Genomic DNA, 25,592 nt, shown 5'->3' with positions numbered 1-25,592 from the left:
CGTTGGGCCAGGGCTGCCCACCCTGGCCCAGGCCACAGGTTTGTGGAGGCAGCGTCCCAGGACGATGGCGACAATGCGTTACCACAATGCACCCCAGGTGATGACTCCCATTACAGGTGGTGGCAGCATCTACTCTGTAGGAATCAGCATGGGTTTCGAAAAAGACGATCGTGTGAAACCCAGCTCGCGCTATTCGTCCACGAGACTCAGAGGGCCATAGACACGGGTTCACAGGTAGATGGCGTGTTTCTTGACTTCCGCAAAGCGTTCGATACAGTTCCCCACAATCGTTTAATGAACAAAGGAAGAGCATACGGACTATCAGACCAATTGTGTGATTGGATTGAAGAGTTCCTAGATAACAGAACGCAGCATGTCATTCTCAATGGAGAGAAGTCTTCCGAAGTAAGAGTGATTTCAGGTGTGCCGCAGGGGAGTGTCGTAGGACCGTTGTTATTCACAATATACATAAATGACCTTGTGGATGACATCGGAAGTTCACTGAGGCTTTTTGCGGACGATGCTGTGGTATATCGAGAGGTAATAACAATGGAAAATTGTACTGAAATGCAGGAGGATCTGCACCGAATTGACGCATGGTGCAGGGAATGGCAATTGAATGTCAATGTAGACAAGTGTAATGTGCTGCGCATACATAGAAAGAAAGATCCCATATCATTTAGCTACAATATAGCAGGTTAGCAACTGGAAGCAGTTAATTCCATAAATTATCTGGGAGTACGCATTAGGAGTGATTTAAAATGGAATGATCGTATAAAGTTGATTGTCGGTAAAGCAGATGCCAGACTGAGATTCATTGGAAGAATCCTAAGGAAATGCAATCCGAAAACAAAGGAAGTAGGTTACAGTACGCTTGTTTGCCCACTGCTTGAATACTGCTCAGCAGTGTGGGATCCGTACCAGATAGGTTTGATAGAGGAGATAGAGAAGATCCAACGGAGAGCATCGCGCTTCGTTACAGGATCATTTAGTAATCGCGGAAGCGTTACGGAGATGATAGATAAACTCCAGTGGAAGACTCAGCAGGAGAGACGCTCAGTAGCTCGGTACGGGCTTTTGTTGAAGTTTCGAGAACATACCTTCACCGAGGAGTCAAGCAGTATATTGCTCCCTCCTACGTATATCTCGAGAAGAGACCATGAGGATAAAACCAAAGAGATTAGAGCCTACACAGAGGCATACCGACAATCTTTCGTTCCACGAACAATACGAGACTGGAATAGAAGGGAGAACCGATAGAGGTACTCCGGGCAGCCTCCGCCACACACCGTCAGGTGGCTTAAAGAGTACGGATGTAGATGTAGATGTAGATAGTGACACTGATATGACTCCGCTGCAGAGTGAAAATCTCATTCTAGTGACGCTGATGACTACAGTGGCAGCATCATTGTGGCGCCTCCTAGGCATTGAGCCGCATTACGACAGTGACTGTTACGATGGCTGTGAGTACTCTGAACTGGTAGACAAGCTCTGCGTGAGACAAGCTCTGCGTGACTCCAACGCCTCATGACGGTCGATGACGGCGAGCTGGCTGCCGAACCTTAAATATGGCTTTCTGGCACTCATCTTCAACAGTTCTTCCTCTCCAGTAGATCGGTGGAACATCCTGGTGTTCATCGGCTGGCGTCACTGATCCGATTACCACCCTCGATGTTGACACCGTGGCGTGTGACGAACGGCTTCTTGTCACGTCTTTTGTTGGCTGGTAACACAGTGTTCCCTTCGTGTTGCTGAACTCGGCGTTCCGCGACCCACTCACCCTACTGCTGCGCGGCACAACAGAATGTAACACACATACGTCTTCTGGTTCCCAATATTCCTTCACATTTTAACTAACTTCATTATTGTAAAACTTCTATCTTTAACAAACTTAGCAGGCCGGAGTGGCCGAGCGGTTCTAGGCGCTTCAGTCTGGAACCATGTGACCGCTACGGTCGCACGTTCGAATCCTGCCTCGGGCATGGATGTGTGTGTTGTCCCTAGGTTAGTTAGGTTTAAGTAGTTCTAAGTTCTAGGGGACTGATGACCTCAGCAGTTAAGTCCCATAGTGCTCAGAGCCGTTTTTTTAACAAACTTAATCGCCCTAATCATTCGACGCTCTACACAGCCTTTCAGACAGATAAAAGGGATAAAATGTACATGCTGTGTAAAACGATATACGGCGATTCTAAGCAATCACAGGAAATTAAAAAGATGTGTAAGTGAAATCGTTAAAATGAGAAGGGAACATGTACAGTGGTAAAACTGTGCTACATGTGGTGCTGCCGCTGTAGCCAATGTGTGTTGTGTTACAACTGGTGAGCACTGAACGCAACCGAAGGTACATGAGCGTATCAAGAAAAGCGAACTGTTTTGTTTTGTGGACAGTACATTCTCGAGTATCAGTTATGTCAGTATACACATCTACGGGACAATGATCGAAGAGTTATAATGAAAGGGTAGAAATAAAATCTTTGTATTTCTTGTAAACTGGTTCATTTTTGCAGCTTTTATTTAAAAAAAAAATACCTCAGTGTTTCAGTAGTCAAATTTCGCTTACAACTCATTTGAGACTTATACCAGCACATGGAAACTTTCTACCAAAAGTACTGCTCTGGAAGCTGTCTGGTTCCGTAGACTTCTGCTATAAAGGCAGCCGAGTCCTTGGGCGTTCTCGTTCTGTTTGGACTGCTGAAATCCACCTCGTACACTCCGAACTTTACCCTGTGTAAAAATATTACCGTATTACGCCACACGCGTTTGCAATACGCCACACACACACACACACACACACACACACACACACACACACACACACACACACACACACACACACATTATTCAAAAATAAATCACATACACATTAAGCCTGTCAACATACATCAAAATTATCGTAATCAACCGGAAAAGAATGCTTTTTATTACACCATATGTTAATATTTCGCTGTATTCTATTTATGGGTGGAGCACTGGTAGATGATCCTTCATATCATCACTGTCTGTGTCTTAATTTTTATGTCTATTATTACTATCCCCCCATGAACCATGGACCTTGCCGTTGGTGGGGAGGCTTGCGTGCCTCAGCGATACAGATGGCCGTACCGTAGGTGCAACCACAACGGAGGGGTATCTGTTGAGAGGCCAGACAAACATGTGGTTCCTGAAGAGGGGCAGCAGCCTTTTCAGTAGTTGCAGGGGCAACAGTCTGGATGATTGACTGATCTGGCCTTGTAACATTAACCAAAACGGCCTTGCTGTGCTGGTACTGCGAACGGCTGAAAGCAAGGGGAAACTACAGCCGTAATTTTTCCCGAGGATATGCAGCTCTACTGTATGATTAAATGATGATGGCGTCCTCTTGGGTAAAATATTCCGGAGGTAAAATAGTCCCCCATTCGGATCTCCGGGCGGGGACTACTCAAGAGGACGTCGTTATCAGGAGAAAGAAAACCGGCGTTCTACGGATCGGAGCGTGGAATGTCAGATCACTTAATCGGACAGGTAGGTTAGAAAATTTGAAAAGGGAAATGGATAGGTTAAAGTTAGATATAGTGGGAATTAGTGAAGTTCGGTGGCAGGAGGAACAAGACTTTTGGTCAGGTGATTACAGGGTTATAAATACAAAATCAAATAGGGGTAATGCAGGAGTAGGTTTAATAATGAATAAAAAAATAGGAGTGCGGGTTAGCTACTACAAACAGCATAGTGAACGCATTATTGTGGCCAAGATAGACACAAAGCCCATGCCTACTACAGTAGTACAAGTTTATATGCCAACTAGCTCTGCAGATGATGAAGAAATAGATGAAATGTATGACGAGATAAAAGAAATTATTCAGGTAGTGAAGGGAGACGAAAATTTAATAGTCATGGGTGACTGGAATTCGTCAGTAGGAAAAGAAAGAGAAGGAAACGTAGTAAGTGAATATGGATTGGGCTAAGAAATGAAAGAGGAAGCCGCCTGGTAGAATTTTGCACAGAGCATAACTTAATCATAGCTAACACTTGGTTCAAGAATCATGAAAGACGGTTGTATACATGGAAGAACGTTGGAGATACTAGAAGTGTTTCAGATAGATTATATAATGGTAAGACAGAGATTTAGGAACCAGATTTTAAATTGTAAGACATTTCCAGGGGCAGATGTCGACTCTGACCGCAATCTATTGGTTATGAACTGTAGATTAAAAATGAAGAAACGGCAAAAAGATAGGAATTTAAGGAGATGGGACCTGGATAAAATGACTAAACCAAAGGTTATAGAGAGTTTCAGAGAGAGCATAAGGGAACAATTGACAGGAATGGGGAAAAGAAATTCAGTAGAAGAAGAATGGGTAGCTTTGAGGAATGAAATAGTGAAGGCAGCAGAGGATCAAGTAGGTAAAAAGACGAGGGGTAGTATAAATCCTTGGGTAACAGAAGAGATACTGAATTTAATTGATGAAAGGTGAAAATACAAAAATGCAGTAAGTGAAGCAGGCAACAAGGAATACAAACGTCTCAAAAATGAGATCGACAGGAAGTGCAAAATGGCTAAGCAGGGATGGCTAGAGGACAAATGTAAGGATGTAGATGCTTATCTCACGAGGGGTAAGATAGATACTGCCTACAGGAAAATTAAAGAGACCTTTGGAGAAAAGAGAACCACTTGCATGAATATCAAGAGCTCAGATGGAAACCCAGTTCTAAGCAAAGAAGGGAAAGCAGAAAGGTGGAAGGAGTATATAGAGGGTCTATACAGGGGCGATGTTCTTGAGGACAATATTATGGAAATGGAAGAGGATGTAGATGATGACGAAATGGGAGATAAGATACTGCGTGAAGAGTTTGACAGAGCACTGAAAGACCTGAGTCGAAACAAGGCCCCGGGAGTAGACAACATTCCATTAGAACTACTGATGGCCTCGGGAGAGCCATTCATGACAAAACTCTACCATCTGGTGAGCACGATGTATGAGACAGGCGAAATACCCTCAGACTTCAAGAAGAATATAATAATTCCAATCCCAAAGAAAGCAGGTGTTGACAGATGTGAAAATCACCGAACTATCAGTTTAATAAGTCACAGCTGCAAAATACTAACGCGAATTCTTTACAGACGAATGGAAAAACTGGTAGAAGCCGACCTCGGGGAGGATCAGTTTGGATTCCGTAGAAATGTCGGAACACGTGAGGCAATACTGACCTTACGACTTATCTTGGAACAAAGATTAAGAAAAGGCAAACCTACGTTTCTAGCATTTGTAGACTTAGAGAAAGCTTTTGACAATGTTGACTGGAATACGCTCTTTCAAATTCTGAAGGTGGCAGGGGTAAAATACAGGGAGCGAAAGGCTCTTTACAATTTATACAGAAACCAGATGGCAGTTATAAGAGTCGAGGGGCATGAAAGGGAAGCAGTGGTTGGGAAAGGAGTGAGACAGGGTTGTAGCCTCTCCCCGATGTTATTCAATCTGTATATTGAGCAAGCAGTAAAGGAAACAAAAGAAAAATTCGGAGTAGGTATTAAAATTCATGGAGAAGAAGTAAAAACTTTGAGGTTCGCCGATGACATTGTAATTCTGTCAGAGACAGCAAAGGACTTGGAAGAGCAGTTGAACGGAATGGACAGTGTCTTGAAAGGAGGATATAAGATGAACATCAACAAAAGCAAAACGAGGATAATGGAATGTAGTCAACTTAAGTCGGGTGATGCTGAGGAAATTAAATTAGGAAATGAGTCACTGAAAGTAGTAAAGGAGTTTTGCTATTTAGGGAGTAAAATAACCGATGATGGTCGAAGTAGAGAGGATATAAAATGTAGACTGGCAATGGCAAGGAAAGCGTTTCTCAAGAAGAGAAATTTGTTAACATCGAGTATAGATTTAGGTGTCAGTAAGTCGTTTCTGAAAGTATTTGTATGGAGTGTAGCCATGTATGGAAGTGAGACATGGACGATAACTAGTTTGGATAAGAAGAGAATAGAAGCTTTCGAAATGTGGTGCTACAGAAGAATGCTGAAGATAAGGTGGGTAGATCACGTAACTAATGAGGAGGTATTGAATAGGATTGGGGAGAAGAGAAGTTTGTGGCACAACTTGACTAGAAGAAGGGATCGGTTGGTAGGACATGTTTTGAGGCATCAAGGGATCACAAATTTAGCATTGGAGGGCAGCGTGGAGGGTAAAAATCGTAGAGGGAGACCAAGAGATGAATACACTAAGCAGATTCAGAAGGATGTAGGTTGCAGTAGGTACTGGGAGATGAAGAAGCTTGCACAGGATAGAGTAGCATGGAGAGCTGCATCAAACCAGTCTCAGGACTGAAGACCACAACAACAACATTATTACTATTATTTTATCCTCATGAACTTTTCAGGATCAGTATGTGGGGAGTTGATTGATATGTAGATGGCAGTTTTAGAACTGGTTTACATTATTTTCTAAATCCAGATGCAGCAACGTTAACGATTAGTAATATTTTTGGAAAACAGCGATCTTGTAAACTGTATAAAGTTAGTGAAAAAACTGTCTAGATCGGGATGGTGCGTATAGAATCAACAAATGGATTTATATAAAACAATTATCATCCATGTTAATTATGCACTAATTACACTGTGTTCTGAATAACACGAAATTTAGTAGAACATTGGAGCATTCTTCTGCCCTGAACTTCCTATCTACGGACGCCATTGACATGGAACGTCGTAGTAAGATGGTCAACAAGTATCAAAGATGTGTATCCATAACGACTGAGGTCGATCGCAACTGTCAAAGATAAGCAGGTTGGTGTCTTGAAGTGGCCACAGTACAATCTTTACTATGAGTTGCCAGCAAAAAGCTAGTCATACTCGTAATACAGACCTGTTTTACAAGAGAACAATAGTACTTGGAAGCCAATAAACTGTTATTTGTGGTGGAATATGATTAAAAATTGCGTCTGCTCATATAATAAAACTGGAATATTGGTCTTACTGTTTAACACAGTACATTTTGCTAAAGAAAGATATATACTTTGAAACCTATAGCCCGTATTTGTCGAGAAATTACGTCAGCCTATAAAATCTGGCGATTTGTTTATTCTATACACATACCCTACTGATTAAATACCCGCTCCTATGAATATGTTCGTCTAATTAAATGAATTATTTCTACCAGATGGACAGCTGACGTTGACGTCATACAGTACAAAAACGCCCGCCACAGATTTATACAGAGTAATTTTTACCACCGTGTACAAACTATAGGGATTGATCGATGAAAGGATACGGAACAAAAAAGATCTAAAAAACGTATGTCCGGAAATGATTTCCATGCTAGAGACCATTTATTGAATCATTCATTGTTACAGAGACTGCGGTCTAGTATACACTGTACCACGCAGTCACAGTTACAGTGTTTGTTGAAAATGGTTCCTTGTGCCTGAACTGATGCGTGTACGCACCGTAGCATGTTCTGTCTCACACTTTCACATCGTCCAGGTTGCATCCGAATAGTGTCAAAGGCAGATATGGATTGAGCTCTCCGTACAAGATACTTTTGAGACGGTCCCCTATCGAGAAATGGCACGGGTTGAGATCCGGTGAACGAGCAGGCCATGCAACTAGAGCCCCTTCCCCGTCCGATCCGTCCACCAAGGAAGACACGATTGGGATGCGTCCGGGCGTTAGTGGCACTTCTTCCAGCAGGGGAGGCAAAGCCACCCGCAAGAAAAGCCGATATTTCTGACCCGTTAGGCGACGCGGAAGGAGGACTGGTCCCAAACTGCGGTCGCCAATTATCCCGGTCCTCACATTCCGGCTGCACCGATGCTGATGATTCGCTGTCACCATACCGTGGGAGTCCTGCATACTATCCCATAGATGGTTGATATGAAACTTGAAGATACCACTCCGCGTAAAGGTGGGCTTTTCTGTGAATAGGATGGAAGACACAAATCCCGGAATCGTGGTTGCCTGCTGAAAAAAAAAAAAAAAAAAAAAAAAAAACAGTGACAAAACTACTCCCGATGTGGAAGGTCTGTTGCTAATAATCCCAGCCCACGCTATAAGAGATAAGGGTAGTAACAATTGTCATGGAGAATGTTCCACACGGTCGTCTGGCTTACACTGTACTGGCGGGCCAGCTGCCTGGTACTGCCACGGCGGTCGCCTTCCACAGTGTTAATCACATTTTCCTCAAAGTTTGGTGTACGAACATTTCGTGTACGTCTTTCATGATTTCCTGCTTCCTGAAACGACCCTGTCTCAGACAAACGGCGAAACACTATTGCAAAGATTGAATGCTGTGGTTATTGTCGACGGGGCATGTCTTCTGATATAACCTTGCTGCCGGCCGCCCGTTGCCATTTGCCTTTCCGTAAGGAAACACCACGTCGACAAGCTCTCGATTCGAAAACGTAATTATTGTGTACAACGCCGTATCACATCCACTACAAGCTGAGTTATCTAGAGAAGTGAGTCGGACACAATATTGCGAATTACTATGGCAGGAGAGGGCGCTGGGGTATGACGCTTGACGAACAGTACAACCTCCAGGAGGAAACCGTGCATATCGTAACTGTGGCTGCATGGTACGGCCCGTATTAGACCGCAGTATCTCTAATACAGTATGGCTGAATAAATGGTCTCTAGCATGGAAACAATGCATTTTCGGACATGAAGTTTATTAGACCTTTTTTGTTCCGTATCCTCTCATCGATCAATCCCTATAATTTGTACACGGTAGAAAAAATCACTCTGTATAACGCAATCCCAACAGTGGCAGTTTCAGCGACTGAGGTCAACTGACTTCTCCGCAACGTCAACTTCAGCTGGTGGATAGCGGCCCTTCGATTTTAATATGCATAAATTACTTCATTTTAAGTCACTGGCTTCTTTAGGTAATTAGGAGTTCTCTATCTTTCATAGTGCTATCTGAACATGGCCAAAGAATGGGGCGAAACTGGTCAAGTTAATAAAATAACCATCGCGATCTAGACTGTATTTTCACTGATGTTAACGGCTAGACCACGATTTTCAGACAGTATCTAAGAAAATTGAAGCACATAACAAAGCTGCAGAAACGGAGACGTCTCTCATACTGTGACGAAAGTCCTAATATCGTGTCGGATCTCATTATCCCAGTTTAGCGCACCAACTCCACGTGACATGGACTCAAAAGCCTTTGGAAGTCGCCTACAAAAATATTGAGCCATGCTACCACCTCTATAGCTCTCCGTACCAGCGAAAGTATTACCGGTGTAGGTTTTTATGCACTAACTGACTTCTCAATTATGTCCCATAAATGTTCTGTGGGATCTGGGTAACCAAATCATTCACTCGAATAGTCCAGGTTCTTCATACCAGTGACATCGCGCTTTGTCATCCCTAAAAATTCCATCGTTGTTTGGGAAAATGACATCCGTGAATGACTGGCTACTAGTGGTCTCCAAGTTGTTGATGTTCTTGTTGTGGTCTTCAGTCCTGAGACTGGTTTGATGCAGCTCTCCATGCTACTGTATCCTGTGCAAGCTGCTTCATCTCCCAGTGTCTACTGCAGCCTACATCCTTCTGAATCTTCTTAGTGTATTCATCTCTTGGTCTCCCTCTACGATTTTTACCCTCTACGCTGCCCTCCAGTACTAAATTGGTGATCCCTTGATGCCTCAGAACATGTCCTACCAACCGATTCCTTCTTCTAGTCAAGTAGTGCCACAAACTCCTCTTCTCCCCAATTCATTTCAATACCTCATTAGTTATGTGATCTACCCATATAATCTTCAGCATTCTTCTGTAGCACCACATTTCGAAAGCTTCTATTCTCTTCTTGTCTAAACTATTAATCGTCCATGTTTCACTTCCATACATGGCTACACTCCATACAAATACTTTCAGAAGCGACTTCCTGACATTTAAATCAACACTCGATGTTAACAAATTTCTCTTCTTCAGAAACGTTTTCCTTGCCATTGCCAGTCTACATTTTATATCCTCTCTACTTCGACCATCAACAGTTACTTTGCTCCCCAAATAGCAAAACTCCTTTTCTACTTTAAATGTCTCGTTTCCTAATCTAATTCCCTCAGCATCACCCAACTTAATTAGACTACATTCCATTATCCTGGTTTTGCTTTTGCTGATGTTCATCTTATATCCTCCTTTCAAGACACTATCCAATCCGTTCAACTGCTCTTCCAAGTCCTTTGCTGTCTCTGACAGAATTACAATGTCGTCGGCGAACCTCAAAGTTTTTATTTCTTCTCCATGGATTTTAATACCTACTCCGAACTTTTCTTTTGTTTCCTTTACTGCTTGCTGAATATACAGATTGAATAGCATCAGGGAGAGGCTACAACCCTGTCTCACTCCTTTCCCAACCACTGCTTCCCTTTCATGCCCCTCGACTCTTATAACTGCCATCTGGTTTCTGTACAAATTGTAAATAGCCTTTCGCTCCCTCTATTTTACCCCTGCCATCTTCAGAATTTGAAAGAGAGTATTCCAGTCAACATTGTCAAAAGCTTTAAGTCTACAAATGCTAGAAACGTAGGTTTGCCTTTCCTTAATCTATTTTCTAAGATAAGTCGTAGGGTCAGTATGGCCTCACGTGTTCCAACATTTCTTCCCCGAGGTCAACTTCGACCAGTTTTTCCATTTGTCTGTAAAGAATTCGCGTTAGTATTTTGGAGCTGTGACTTATTAAACTTATAGTTCGGTAATTTTCACATCTGTCAACACCTGCTTTCTTTGGGATTGGAATTATTATATTCTTCTTGAAGTATGAGGGAATTTCGCCTGTCTCATACATCTTGCTCACCAGATGGTAAAGTTTTGTCAGGACTGGCTCTCCGAAGGCTGTCAGTAGTTCTAATGGAATGTTGTCTACTCACGGGGCCTTGTTTTGACTTCGGTCTTTCATTGCTCTGCCAAACTCTTCACGCAGTATCATATCTCCCATTTCATCTTCATCTACCTCCTCTTCCATTTCAATAATATTGTCCTCAAGAACATCGCCCCTGTATAGACCCTCTATATACTCCTTCCACCTTTCTGCTTTCCCTTCTTTGCTTAGAACTGGGTTTCCATCTGAGCTCTTGATATTCATGCAAGTGGTTCTCTTTTCTCCAAAGGTCTCTTTAATTTTCCTGTAGGCATTATCTATCTTACCCCTCGTGAGATAAGCCTCTACATCCTTACATTTGTCCTCTAGCCATCCCTGCTTAGCCATTTTGCACTTCCTGTCGATCTCATTTTTGAGACGTTTGTATTCCTTGTTGCCTGCTTCACTTACTGCATTTTTGTATTTTCTCCTTTCATCAATTAAATTCAGTATCTCTTCTGTTACCCAAGGATTTATACTACCCCTCGTCTTTTTACCTACTTGATCCTCTGCTGCCTTCACTATTTCATTCCTCAAAGCTACCCATTCTTCTTCTACTGAATTTCTTTTCCCCATTCCTGTCAATTGTTCCCTTATGCGCTCCCTGAAACTCTCTATAACCTTTGGTTTAGTCATTTTATTCAGGTCCCATCTCCTTAAATTCCTATCTTTTTGCAGTTTCTTCATTTTTAATCTACAGTTCATAACCAATAGATTGCGGCCAGAGTCCACATCTGCCCCTGGAAATGTCTTACAATTTAAAATCTGGTTCCTAAATCTCTGTCTTACCATTATATAATCTATCTGAAACACTTCTAGTATCTCCAGCGTTCTTCCATGTATACAACCTTCTTTCATGATTCTTGAACCAAGTGTTAGCTATGATTAAGTTATGCTCTGTGCAAAATTCTACCAGGCGGCTTCCTCTTTCATTTCTTAGCCCCAATCCATATTCACCTACTACGTTTCCTTCTCTTCCTTTTCCTACTGTCGAATTCCAGTCACCCATGACTATTAAATTTTCGTCTCCCTTCACTACCTGAATAATTTCTTTTATCTCATCATACATTTCATCAATTTCTTCATCATTTGCAGAGCTAGTTGGCATATAAACTTGTACTACTGTAGTAGGCGTGGGCTTCGCGTCTATCTTGGACACAATAATGCGTTCACTATGATGTTTGTAGTAGCTTACCCGCACTCCTATTTCTTTTATTTATTATTAAACCTACTCCTGCATTACCCCTATTTGATTTTGTATTTTGTGTTCACCTGAGCGAAAGTCTTGTTCCTCCTGCCACCGAACTTCACTAATTCCCACTATATCTAACTTTAACCTATCCATTTCCCTTTTTAAATTTTCTAACCTACTTGCTCGATTAAGGGATCTGACATACCACGCTCCGATTCGTAGAACGCCAGTTTTCTTTCTCCTAATAACGACGTCCTCTTGAGTAGTCCCCGCCCGGAGATCCGAATGGGGGACTATTTTACCTCCAGAATATTTTACCCAAGGGGACGCCATCATCATTTAATCATACAGTAAAGCTGCATGCCCTCTGGAAAAATTACGGCTGTAGTTTTCCCTTGCTTTCAGTACCACAACGGCAAGGCCGTTTTGGTTAGTGTTACAGGGCCAGATCAGTCAATCATCCGGACTGTTGCCCCTACAACTACTGAAAAGGCTGCTGCCCCTCTTCAGGAACCACACGTTTGTGTGGCCTCTCAACAGATACCCCTCCGTTGTGGTTGCACCTACGGTACGGCTATCTGTATTGTTGAGACACGCAAGCCTCCCCACCAACGGCAAGGTCCATGGTTCATGGGGGGGGGGGGGGGGGGAGTCTCCAAGTAGCTGAACCTACACGTTTTCAGTTAATGATAGATTCAGTTGGATCGGAGAACGTAGTCCTTTCCACACCATTATGGAGCCATCACCAGCTTGCACAGTGCCTCGCTGACAACTTGCACCTATGGCTTCTTGGGGCTTATGCCGCAGTCCAACCCTACCATCAGCTCTTACCAACTGTAATCTGGACTCATCTGACTAGTCCACGGTTTTCCGGTCGTCCAGGATTCGACCGATATGGTCACGAGGCTAGAAGAAGTCACTACAGGCGATGTCGTGCTGTTAGCAAAGGCACCCGCGTCGGTCGTCTGCTGCCATAGCCAATTAAAACCCCATTTCGTCGCACTGTCCTATCGTATACGTTCGTCGCACGCCCCACATTCATTTCTGCGATTATTTCATGCAGTGTTGCTTGTCTGTTAGCACTGACAACTCCACGCAAACACCGATGCTCTCGGTCGTTATGGGATTGCCGTCGCCCACTGCGTGGTCCGCGGTGAGAGGTAAAACCCGAAACTTAGCATTCTCGGCACACTCTTGTAGCTGTGGATTTAGGGATACTGAATTCCCTTACGAATTCAGAAATGGAATGTCCCATGCATCTAGCTCCAGTCGTGCAGCAAAAATCACGTCGGAAACCTTTTCGCATTAATCACCTGAGTGCAAATCTCCGCCCTTTTATACCTTGTGTATGCGATACTACCGCCATCAGTATATGTGCACATCGTTATCCTATATCTTATCACCTCAGTGTAGAATGAAGGAACGTTTGGTGCAAACGTGTCTACTTCTATCAAATACTGACAACTTTTAGGAAGATGATGTTCACTATTGATTTTCTATATTGTTCTTCTGCGATCTGTCTCCATTTCTGTTAGGCTCTCATGCTAGACAAACAGTTCTGTGGCCGTTCCTATTTCCATTCTTCGCGCACGCTCTGATATGCCTTACCTATGTGAATCTCACTCTCCTGGGTTGTTCATTGGGTTATTCATAATTACCTCAGAGATTTCAGAAGACGACTGGGTAAACAATACAGAAAATGGAAAGATGCCACTGACACGTGCCTAAGCTTTTGACTCACATTACAAGTAGTCAGTATGGGCACTGTTGGTGACGTCAGAAACGGCAGCAAGTGCGTGTAGTCCATTGACGTCACTGACAGGAACCGCCCGGGGACACGAGACAGCTGCATTCATTTAGAATCTATTCATTAGATTGCAGTTACGGGGATTTACAAAAATTCGGAAACATCAGAAACACAACAAATTACCAGTCTGATAGGGTGCAGGAAAACCCTATGGCATTTAGAACAGCTTCCCATCTTCTCGGAATTGGGAAATATAGGTCCTGTAGATTTTCCAAAGAATCTTGTACCTGCGATAGTGATGGAAGCAGAAGACAGGAATTAAAATTTGTGCCACAGCCAGGACTCGAACCCAGGTCTTCTTACTTACTAGGCAGAAATGCTAACAAATGATAATTAATTGAAACCCTCAGCTGCCGACAGGTGTTGTTGATATACCTAGATGGGGACAGCTGCAAATGTATGCCCCAACCGGGACTCGAAACCGGGATCTCGTGCTTTATTAGGAACATTACGTATGTAGATTGTGGACAGTTGGGAATGTGGGTCTCACGGGAAACGTGCAAGGGATAAGTCACTGCAGTCGCGCTGTTCATCTGTGTCCTCGCTGACTCAGATGAACAGAGCGTCTGCTATGTAAGCAGGAGATCCCGGGTTCGAGTCGCTGTCGGGGCCCACATTTCCAGCTGTCACCATCGAGGTGTATTAACACCTGTCGGCAGCTGAGGGTTTCAATTAATTATCATTTGTTCTAGAGAAGCTGAACGGTCGTCAATGGTATCTGTTCTTTCGAGAACAGTTACTATCTTCATATGCTAACCATTACACCACCGCAGCACTACGATCAACAGTGCTGCACGAACAACCCGCGTCGAGGGCCCAGCTTATTTTCCCCTTATTCTTTCTGCAGAATAGTGGAACGATGATGTAGATGGATAGCGGTCGCGCCCTTTCTCTCCACAGTAGACCAGAAAGGCTCAGTAACACAGAGATCTGGTGACTGTGGAGAGCTATGGAGGTGTGAAACTTCATTCTCACAAAACCAGTCCTGGGTGATGCGAGCTGTGGAATGAGGGGCCCCTGTCGTCTTGGAACACATCTGCACTGGAAAACGTTGCACCACAGGTTGGACCCGATCTGCCAAAATGGTCGCATAATTGTCGACAGTAATATGATGTTGCCGCGTGATCGCGGGGCCCAAATTATCACCGATCCCCAGCCATGTTTCACTCATGAGATGTAACCTCGGCCAGAAGTTGTGAAACAAGACTCAACCTACCAAATGACTTTCTTCCATTGCTCCATAGTCCAGCTTTTATGGCTTCGGCACCAAGTTTTCCTATAACTGTCGTCTCCCTCACTCATAAGTGGTTTTGGAATTCCATCTCGCCTTCCAATTCCCTGCGGAGCTCCCTTCGTGTTGTTTTGGTGCTCACAGACTTCTCGCGGTAGCGACATTCATTTCTACAGTGACTTATGCAGCTGTCGTCTTCTTATTTTGTATCAAAATGACCTTTCATTTTGTATCACAATACTCTTCAATGACCGTCTCTCACGATCACTAAACATACATTTTCGTCCGCGTTGTGACTTTTTCCGCTTTCCCTGTATGCGGTATAAACCTACAATACGGTGCGTCTTGAAACACCGAACACTTCGGTTAGTCTGATTACTGAAGCACTCACCATGCGAGCACCAGGAATTTTTCCACGTCCGACATAATGCACTCACAACTACACAGAACATTTGTTTTCTGAAGCGACTGACACTTGCAACGTGTGCAGGACATTCCACAGGGGCCGTTCGCTATAAAATACAACAGTGAAACCTACAGGTCTGCATTTATGTTCAAGCACGCGTTTCTCACAGTGTTCCCATTTTTGTCCGACTCGTGTAATTTGTTTACACGTTCTGACACCCTTCCCCCAAGTGAAACTATGCCATAGCGTGTGCTACGAATCGGAACTTGGAGAGATTCCATACCCACCGATATACGTCTTTTTCTTTATATCTCTAGTTTTGTGAAAACCCGGAGGTACTTATGAATAATGCTATACAGACGCTAGAAGAGTAATTTCTTCCACAGATAAACCTCGGCTTCCAAAGACAACTGCTTGTTTCACCTAAGGCTGCGTCCATGCGATTGCTCTACATTGCATTCCAACTAATTGTTGAGACTCAATCGCTTTGGCAAAGGTCTAATCGTATTTTACATTTCGTAAAGTCCATAACTTAACGTTAAGTATTAGTTGACACTCTTTGCAGCAGGTTCATATTTTGTAGATCTAGATGGACATCATTACAGTTTTTGGTTACCTCTTTCTCATAAGAAACCTTGTCATCTCCAAACCATTAGGGTTTGTAGCTTAAAATTTTACGACGAGAAAGTTATATCTAAACTGTAACGACGCTATTATCATTTCCTGCTACATACTACAAATTATTCCAGTGTCTTTGAACAGCCTCTATAATACGTCTATGCGGTAATAGCAAATCTAGGTACAGATTCCGGAATAACGAATTTTCTGTACCAGATGTCTGTTTGAAATCTGACACTTGTAAACACCTGTCAGTGGTTTTGAAATTAGTGCCAATAACCGCGTACAAAGCTATTTTGTTCCACGTTGCACGTTGTGCATAAACTCATCTGAACTAGGTCTAGATTAGATTTCTGCTAGAATGGAAGTGGTAAAAGAGCCTCCAGTGATCATCTAAAGACCCTAGAAAGTACGTCAAAATAAAGAAAAAACTTTCAGATACATACAGTAGTGAGTTCGGTCCTCACTAGAACAAGCCAACTATCACATCCAGCCTACAACAAAAAATTTTTGCGCATGCCTAAGGGAAATATTCATAACTTGGCGCAGAAGTCGCATGCACCATCTTTTGCTAATATAACAATGACAGAGCGAGGTAGCGCAATGGTTAGCACACTGGACTCGCATTCGGGAGGACGACGGTTCAAACGCGTGTCCGGCCATCCTGATTTAGGTCTTCCACGATTTTCCTAAATCGCTTCAAGCAAATGCCGGGAGGGTTCCTCTGAAAGGACACGGCCGCCTTCCTTCCCCGTCCTTGTCTAATCCGATGGAACCGATGGCCTCGCTGCTTAGTTCCCTCCCCCAAACCAACCAACCAGAGGTCACATTTATATGAGTCGCCTACATTCAATGAATGTAATGTAGAGGGACGATCCTTATGTTGTGAGCACATCCTTAACCGTCGTTTAAAAGACTCTGTAACGCACAAAAGCAACAGCCTTCCACAAGAGTTTAAAGACGTTATCGAAAACGCTCGGCAGGTTGTTTTTTGCCTTTGAATGCTTTAGTACACTCAGTTGTCACAATCTAATTCACGCAAATAAGTACGAGCAGAAAATTTAAATATGGGTGATTATGTCGTGGTAATTTTAACTTACTTCAATGAATCTTAAGTACAAAATAAATGTCTACGTTAGCAAAATACATGCTCGTACATTTGACTGTGTTCTGCACTTTTTGCGGGCAGAAGGATACAAACATGTATACCTGATTATGTTCTCCTTGTTTTATCCCAAAGAGGGCACATGTGTGACTATCTGATTGTCTTATACAGGGTGTTACAAAAAGGTACGGCCAAACTTTCAGGAAACATTCCTCACACACAAAGAAAGAAAATATGTTTGTGGACATGTGTCCGGAAACGCTTAATTTCCATGTTAGAGCTCATTTTATTACTTCTCTTCAAATCACATTAATCATGGAATGGAAACACACAGCAACAGAACGTACCACCGTGACTTCAAACACTTTGTTACAGGAAATGTTCAAAATGTCCTCCGTTAGCGAGGATACATGAATCCACCCTCCGTCGCATGGAATCCCTGATGCGCTGATGCAGCCCTGGAGAATGGCGTATTGTATCACAGCCGTCCACAATACGATCACGAAGAGTCTCTACATTTGGTACCGGGGTTGCGTAGACAAGAGCTTTCAAATGCTCCCATAAATGAAAGTCAAGAGGGTTGGGGTCAGGAGAGCGTGGAGGCTATGGAATTGGTCCGCCTCTACCAATCCATCGCTCACCGAATCTGTTGTTGAGAGGCGTACGAACACTTCGACTGAAATGTGCAGGAGCTCCATCGCGCATGAACCACATGTTGTGTCGTACTTGTAAAGGCACATGTTCTAGTAGCACAGCTAGCGTATCCTGTATGAAATCATGATTACGTGCTCCATTGAGCGTAGGTGGACGAAACTAAAATGAGATCTAACATGGAAATTAAGCGTTTCCGGACACATGTCCACATAACATCTTTTATTTATTTGTGTGTAAGGAATGTTTCCTGAAAGTTTGGCCGTACCTTTTTGTAGCACCCTGTATACCTAAAGGAGAATGCACGAATACCTGAGGATGTTCTACATGCTTTATCCACGAGGATAAAGGCATTTACTTTTTATCTGACCACGATATTATTGCACTTGGCTCTGAGCACTATGGGACTTAACATCCGGACGTGTATTTCGTGAAATTTTATTTTACCTGTTGTAACTGCGTTTCCTACGACGATTTACTCTTGCTGGTACTTACTATATATTGGAATTCTAAATACAGTATCTGAAGATGAACCACGGTCCGGCCGTCTTTCCATCTCAAAAACGAATGAAAATGTTGTGAAAGTTCACGACTTAGCGCACTCTGACAGTAGACTTACAATTAGGGAGATGGCTTATGAACTTAATTTAAGTTTCTATGCAGTTCAGTCAATTTTAACTGAAGATCTGAACATGTGTCGAGTGCCTGCAAAATTCATGCCAAAAGTGTTGTCAAGTGACCAGAGACAATACAGACTTGAAGTGTGCCAAGAATTGATTAATCGGACTAAAAATGACCCAGATTTGTTAAGTAGGGTAAATGCAGGTGACGAATCGTAGGTGTATGATTCTAAAACCATAGTGCAGTCCTCAGCGTGGAAGGCTCTGGGTTCACCACGACCGAAAAAAGCACGGCAAAGTCGATTGAAGGTGAAGACTATGTTGGTGATTTTTTTCGATTCATCCGCTATTGTGGATCATGAATTTACTCCTGGAAGACAGACAATTAACTAGGAATACTACCAATGTGTCTTTGAGCGTTTGCACGAAAAGGTGTGGAAGAAAAGGCCTACATTGTGGAAAGACAGGAGTTGTGTGCTACACCATGACAATGCTCTGGCTCATCGTGCCTTCTCCATCGTTGAATTTTTGACCAAATTGAAAATTCATGTGCATCCACAACCGCCATATTCCACTGATTTGGCCCCTGCGAACTTCTGCCTGTTTCCTAAACTGAGATTTTCACTGAAAGGGAAGCGATTTGACTCGATTGAGGACATCCAGGCAAATACGGAGAGCGTCCTTAACACACTTTAGGAAAAAAAATTCCAGGCATGTTTCCAAAAGTGGAAACACCGTTGGAGTCGGTGTGTTAGACGGGGACTGTTTTGAAGGAGATGCAACACAGTAGCAACAGGCCATGGTAAGTTTACTAGATGAAGTGTATGATGGACAGAGACATTCAGTATGTGTAAGTACAAGCATTACTCACGTGAATCCCAAATTCCATTCCAGGTTGTCCATGAGAGACCACGTTGTGTAGCCGATCACTGGAACTTCGTCCGTGTTCACAGCTTCCAGGAGAGCTCCCAAGAAACCCTGTAAAGTGAAAAAAGCAACTAATATGAGTTTGAGGATGGCAGATCTTAAGTTGGACTACGGATCAGGGCAGTGAGTGTTACATACGATGTAGTAATTGATCCTGTCGGTGTCGTTACGTCCTCCTGAATCCTTCCAACCATTCTCAGTTACAATTATCGGGTACCCAGGGTATTCATTAGCAATCCAGTTCAACAATCTTCGGAATCCAGAGGGCGATGCCTGAAAGAAAAAGAAAATGTTTTATGTATAATTTCCCCATTTTCCTGTCTTTTTAAGGCTTGTGAGTGACTGATGTGAACACTGGAATCATTCATTTTTCTTTCAGCGTAATTCATACGCTCACAATGTGTCCCTAGTTCTCTCTCCATTTTGTGTGTGTGTGTTCTCCTTCCTTAGCATTTGTCCTACATACTGCCGGGGTCCGATGTTTTGCCTCTGTCACCATTTTATCTGATCTTGGGTCTGATCAGGGTGCTATCTTGCATGTAGGGCATCAAGCCATCACTGCCCAAGTCGTCGTACTGGCCTTTTACCACTTACTCTCAAACTAAGACCAGTCTTCGCAATCATCGATGCCTCCGATGTAAGAACATGACTGCTTTTTCTCATCTTGTCTGCTATTGGTGCTATTCCGTGTAACTTAAGAATGTGCTCATTTGTGACATGATCTTGTTGTGGTAATCCAGATCCCTGTCTGAGCATCTCTGTTTCCACGACAGCAAATCTTCTTTTGTTGAAAGCCAGCATTCAGCACCGCCCAGTGCAGCTGGACAAACTACAGATCGATGTGCTTTCGACTTGAGCCTGTCTAGAATCTTCCGACCACAGAGTGCTCCAGTCACAGAAAGCCACTTGAGGCACGTGCTGCACACGCGGGAAGAGATTTCTGCACTGACGTGTCCATCAGCTGCAGCTGTAGAGCCTGGTAGTTGTCGAGAGGCCAGCACCATTGATTCTGATGGTATCCAGCTCACGATCTGCAGTGAGATACATCGTTTTCTTTATGTTGAGTCGTAGACCTACTTCCGCAAGACGATAGTTCCGGGGCTGGACACTGCATGTCAGTGGTACCTTCAGAGGCCAGTAGCACGTCGCTAGCGTATCGTAACGTGCAGGGTGCGGCCGTCTGCATATCCCCGGTGACTGAACCCATCACTGCGGTGAAGAGCAGAGGCGAGAGAGCATATCCCTGATGCACTCGGACAGAAACTGGAAAATCGCCCCATAGACCGGAAACTGTGTCCTGCTCTTCGGGTCATAGTAGAGACGTCTGACCCATTCTACTAATTCTTCAGGTACTCCGTGCTCCCACAAGGCAAGCCGAAGAAATTCGTGTGGCTCTCGGTCAAAGGATTTTTCGAGGTCAAGGGAAGCAAAGTGTAGATGCATTGACTTCGCACGGTGTTCTTCAATAAGCTGGCGAGCAATATGGATAGCGTCTGTCGCCCCACAGTCCTTCACGAATCCACATGGACTGATAATCTGTAGCATCCTTTTACCGATGATGCGTTCAAAGACCTTCATTGTACGTTATGGGCGGTGCATTGGACGACTGTTGCTGCATTCAGCTGGCATACGCTTCTGTCTCCAAACTGGAACTGTAGTAGTTCATGTCCAGTCAGCTGCAATCCTTCCCTCTTCAGTAATTTTGTTGAAGAAACCTGTCAGCCATTCAACTGAATCGCAGTGCTTTAACTTCCACAGGTCTGGAGGTAGATCGTCTGGTCCAGTCACCTTTTTTTTCATTTTATGCAATGCTTCGAACTTTCATTTTAGGTGACTGGTGTTATGGGCCTTGTACAGGTTTTATTAAGACCATTTAGAAACTCCTCATTGGAAATTTTTTCAACCTATTGCACCAATCGTTCTGCTACTAAAATCCTATCGTGAATAAGTGAAAAATAAAATCCGTTCATATATAGACAGAATGCGTGGCACTTTAATATATGGTGTAAACAGACAAAATTTACAAAATTTTAGATTATATAGAGTACTTAAGAACAAAACTCTTTTTTATATGGCAAACATGTCACACGTGCACCGTTTCTCAGCTAGGGATCCTTAAAGGCTTTGGCGTTAGTGAGACAGCATTCAAAGTGCCTTGTGATGAGTATTGCTTCAGAGGTATTACTGAAAACGTCGTCCATTAACGGTACTGCACAGCTGGGGCAGAGAGGTGTTTGCTGTATAAGACTCTGATAACCCCTCCAGAAGAGCTGGTTGCCGATTTGGCTGAAGCTGCAACTGTTATTCGTGAAACAGCTGGTTGTTTTTTGCTTGTTAGACAATCATTAGCAAACAGATGTCAATTACGCATTAGCCCTTTGAGTTACACCTGCCATGTGCCCGCTGTTCGCCGAAAGGGATCGGCGACCCCTCAGTCACTGAAGCGTCACGGGTTTGCATATGTACAAGGCGTTGCCTCCCCGAACTGCGTGGATCACTGCAAGGACGACAGGCAGCAGGACAAGCGCCACAAGAGGTCCTCCGTACCAGGGACCTATTTCCTCAACCGTGTCACGTCAACGGAACTGCATCGGCACGAATTCCTCCGCGCCCCGGCTATATAGAGCAGCGCAAGCCAATACATCGGCATTTCGCTTCACCGGAGCTCTGGGCCGATTTGTGTGACAGCTCTTAGTAGCCCATCAGCACAGAGCCAGGTCGAAACCCATCGCACCGGGACCTACGACTTTCCAGTGATATCACGAGATGTACCTGTTGGCCAACCACGACGAACGTCCAACGTTCGTCTTTAAGGATTATCAGAGGTGTACTCTTCACGTTCCACTACGTTAACTCACAGTGAGTTCCAGCTAGATGTCTTTTAGTGTCTCAGAAGTTTTATTTATTTTTTTTAATTGAGAAGAGTTTTCCTTTGTTTTTAAATCACTCTATCGTCCTCGTAATAAATACTTGTTCCTGTTCAGCTGTGTTTTATTATTTCTTGTCGAGCATCGCATGGGAAATATGGCACCATCAGTATTAAATATGTAATTTTAAAATTTGTCACATAATTATTCTTTATTACCATTGCAAACAGCAAATAGAAGACTGAATTAACTAAAAGTAAACAATCAATTGTCTTGGAAGTGGTAGCAGCCGGAATAAAACATTAGTTTTTTCACTAAACTAATCTTTATGATCATAGTAAGCGAGGCATATAAGATTAAACTGGCAAAAGGTAAACAATCAGTTGTTTTAAGGGGGTGGTTTCGCATTGGAACCTCTGAGACATACAGTTTTCTACCACTCATCATTTCATGTGATATGTTCGAAAGCAAAGTCGCATTTTTCCTAGAAAAACTCCCATATCTCGAAACCTCCATGAACTCGAAAGTCTAGAACAAATTATAGTCCTAAATAAGAAGCAAAAATGGGCCTAAAATTTAATAAATTTTGTATGGAAACTACACACTGTCCCAGTGGCTTCATTTCGATTATACTAATAAAAGGAATAGTACATACTGAAATTTATGTTACGATCTCTGCACCGACCGTTGCTTTGAACGCTGCTGCAATGCAGTTCCTCGGTGTACCACTAGAGGTGTCTGTCATGCAAAAGCATCGGTGGTTTCAGGCGAAAGGAATTGGTACTTAAAAAGTTAATAAACTAGCCGTTTCACGCAGAAAACACTGGGGCTCAAAGAGTTAAAGTAAAAGGATGACGTTTTCGGCAACGCGTCTAAAGCAGTATTCATCACACGGCAGTTTGAACACCGTCTCTGAACATCACTAGCATCAGATTCTTCACAAACCCCTGCGCACTGGTAACATTTACGTCACATATGAAAGTGTTTTTATCTCCAAAAAATGCTCCAAAATTTTTTATACGTCGTTCTTTAAACCCTGTTCATATGCGGTGTCCCATTTATCTTGACCACCACAAATAACTTTTCGTTCAGAAGTAAAATAAAAAAATGCGTGATACAAGTGTTGTTTAGCTACAGGGGGAGAGTACCCTGCATGATTGCCTTTGCCCGTTGCAAAGATATGAATAGCAGTACGTCTTTTTTTAATAGCATCTTATACTTTTTATTCGGTTACACTCTTCCTGTCTTCAAGGTCTTATTCACGTAAACATGACTTTGTTGCAAACCGTAACACAAAACTAGCGTTGAGTGGCGGTACACGGGGTAACGCCATTCCACTTGTTGCAGGTGACAGTGGACAAACGTTAACACAGAGAAAATGCACGCCGATCATTCGGTCAAGCGTATTCAGTTGAAGATTAGTGTGACTGCGGTGTACACCAAGAAAGAGAAGGAGAATGCAAGTTATAAGAACAGAAACTTTTCTTACTTAAAATACAGATACTTGTAGTACAGTACTGTATAATTTTGAACGGTACGTTGCTACAGTAGAAAAAGTTCTTTGTTAAAAACTGGGTCACCATTACTTTCCTTTTCTCGTGCTTGAAGACAGGAGTAATGCTGCTCAGGCAGAGGAACTCTGAGAGCAATAACCTGACAAGAATGAAATTAATTTAGCTGTAACAGAGGAACAAAAAATATTAACTTACTTTTGCCTGTTGAAAACCTACTGCCTCCATGGCTATTACTAACTACGTTGTCATTTAAAAAATGCAGTATTTATTGGTTAAAAACAGTCTTGGTTGCAATTTTAGTGTTTTATTTTTCAACGACACGTTTCGCCTTATTTAGGCATCTTCAGGTTATCTTTTCTAGATGGACACGAGAGGCACCAAGATCTGCATAACACGTTCCCGTTCACAGGAGCGAGTAAAAGAGTATTTTTTCGTGTCCTTATTGCGTTCAAAATATCTTCTTAGGTTTTATATATACATATTTATATCTCGTAATACTGCGCTATGAGTATTGTCAAAAGACAAGTTTAAAAGTGTTAAATTTTACTGTATCTCTGTTAAATTCCGCCACAGAAAAACAGTCACTATAAACAGTTTTAAATTCGAAGTGATGCTAGAATATACGTATAAATAATATTCCTTCCAGTTAAGCGCACTCTCCAACACAACTGGATGAAGTTGTCGGGGGAAAGTTGCTTGACGTTACCGCCGCAGTCGACAGGGAACGTTAGAGGGGGTGCATCCGTCGCTGGTTTACTGTCTTGTCGTCGTTGTCCTCTTTCCTGAGATTTTGCCAGCTTCTACGTGTAGTTGGTGTTCTCTGTGGTAATGGAGGGCGTGGAAGCCACAGTTGGATGCAGTGGGTGCGTCCCCCGCCGCGCACCATGTCCCAGGGGCTTACAGCTGCGTTTTGGGCGGAGCAGCTTCCCCGCATTCGCCCTTTTGTCCCGCTCACACCTCTTCTTGCTTCTGTCTCTTGATCTTCTTGATTTTTGGATACAGTGGGGTTCATTAGGATCAGTCTTTTACGTCCTTCTTCTCTGGGAACTATTCCGTGCTTGACGCACGATGGATTGAGGGATCCATGACCTCGTAATTTGACCCCGTCATCCCCATCAATCCACCCATCCTAAAACGTCTGCTCATTTTTTTCTGGTTGTGTGTTATAACTGACGAAATATTTTGATTTAGTGTTGTCGACTATTATCTCGTTGTTGTCACAGGCTCCGGCTACTGCAGCAGCTCACCTCGTTTCGAGAAGTGACGATGCCGGAGTCGCGGCTTTTAGACGGGGATATGCCACTCACACCTGACGTCACGAACTCCGTGTTGTAGTGGTTCAGCCCGATAAAGTCTGCCGACCCTGCAACATAGTTATTCGTCGGAGATCTTTCAAATACATTCACACAACTTTGTAATGTAACATGAAGAGAGAAAAACAAAGTACAGAATTAGTTCAGAGTAGCAGATATGTAACTAACAGTGATCTAAACTACAATTATTATAGCTAACAATAATATCTAACATATATTACTACTATAATTGATTGTCTGAACAGAATTATAAATGTATCTTACGCCAGCTAATACGGTTGTATGCGGAGATGGACGAGATTGTTAGTTTCGTTGCTATTTTCTTCCACGTGAATCCGATGCACAGCAGTGACAGCTACCCGACAGAAAAATTTAAACACGATAAGGACTTTGCGTTCTAGAAAAGTGAGAATTCTTGAGTAATGAGAGGATATATCCAGAAAGAAAGTATTAATAAATCAAACAACGTGTATGAGAGTTTTTTAATAACAGTGTAGCGTAAG

At 43.1% G+C, this 25,592-nt stretch overlaps 1 protein-coding gene across 1 annotated transcript in view; it reads right to left on the bottom strand.

Moving 5' to 3' along the window:
- Nucleotides 1-2,597: 2,597 nt before the first annotated feature.
- Nucleotides 2,598-25,592, bottom strand: part of LOC126199107 (myrosinase 1-like) — a 79,561-nt gene continuing 56,566 nt past the window's right edge. The window contains exons 8-11 of the mRNA XM_049935860.1: nt 25,024-25,139; nt 19,534-19,668; nt 19,340-19,446; nt 2,598-2,724 (exon numbers count right to left, since the gene is read on the bottom strand). Coding sequence (XP_049791817.1) covers nt 2,598-2,724; nt 19,340-19,446; nt 19,534-19,668; nt 25,024-25,139 — 485 coding nt within the window. The remainder of the gene's footprint in view (nt 2,725-19,339; nt 19,447-19,533; nt 19,669-25,023; nt 25,140-25,592) is intronic.

Source organism: Schistocerca nitens, chromosome 8 (genome assembly GCF_023898315.1).
Source record: "Schistocerca nitens isolate TAMUIC-IGC-003100 chromosome 8, iqSchNite1.1, whole genome shotgun sequence".
Taxonomy (NCBI): Eukaryota; Metazoa; Arthropoda; class Insecta; order Orthoptera; family Acrididae; genus Schistocerca; species Schistocerca nitens.
This window is presented reverse-complemented; position numbering and strand designations above follow the sequence as displayed.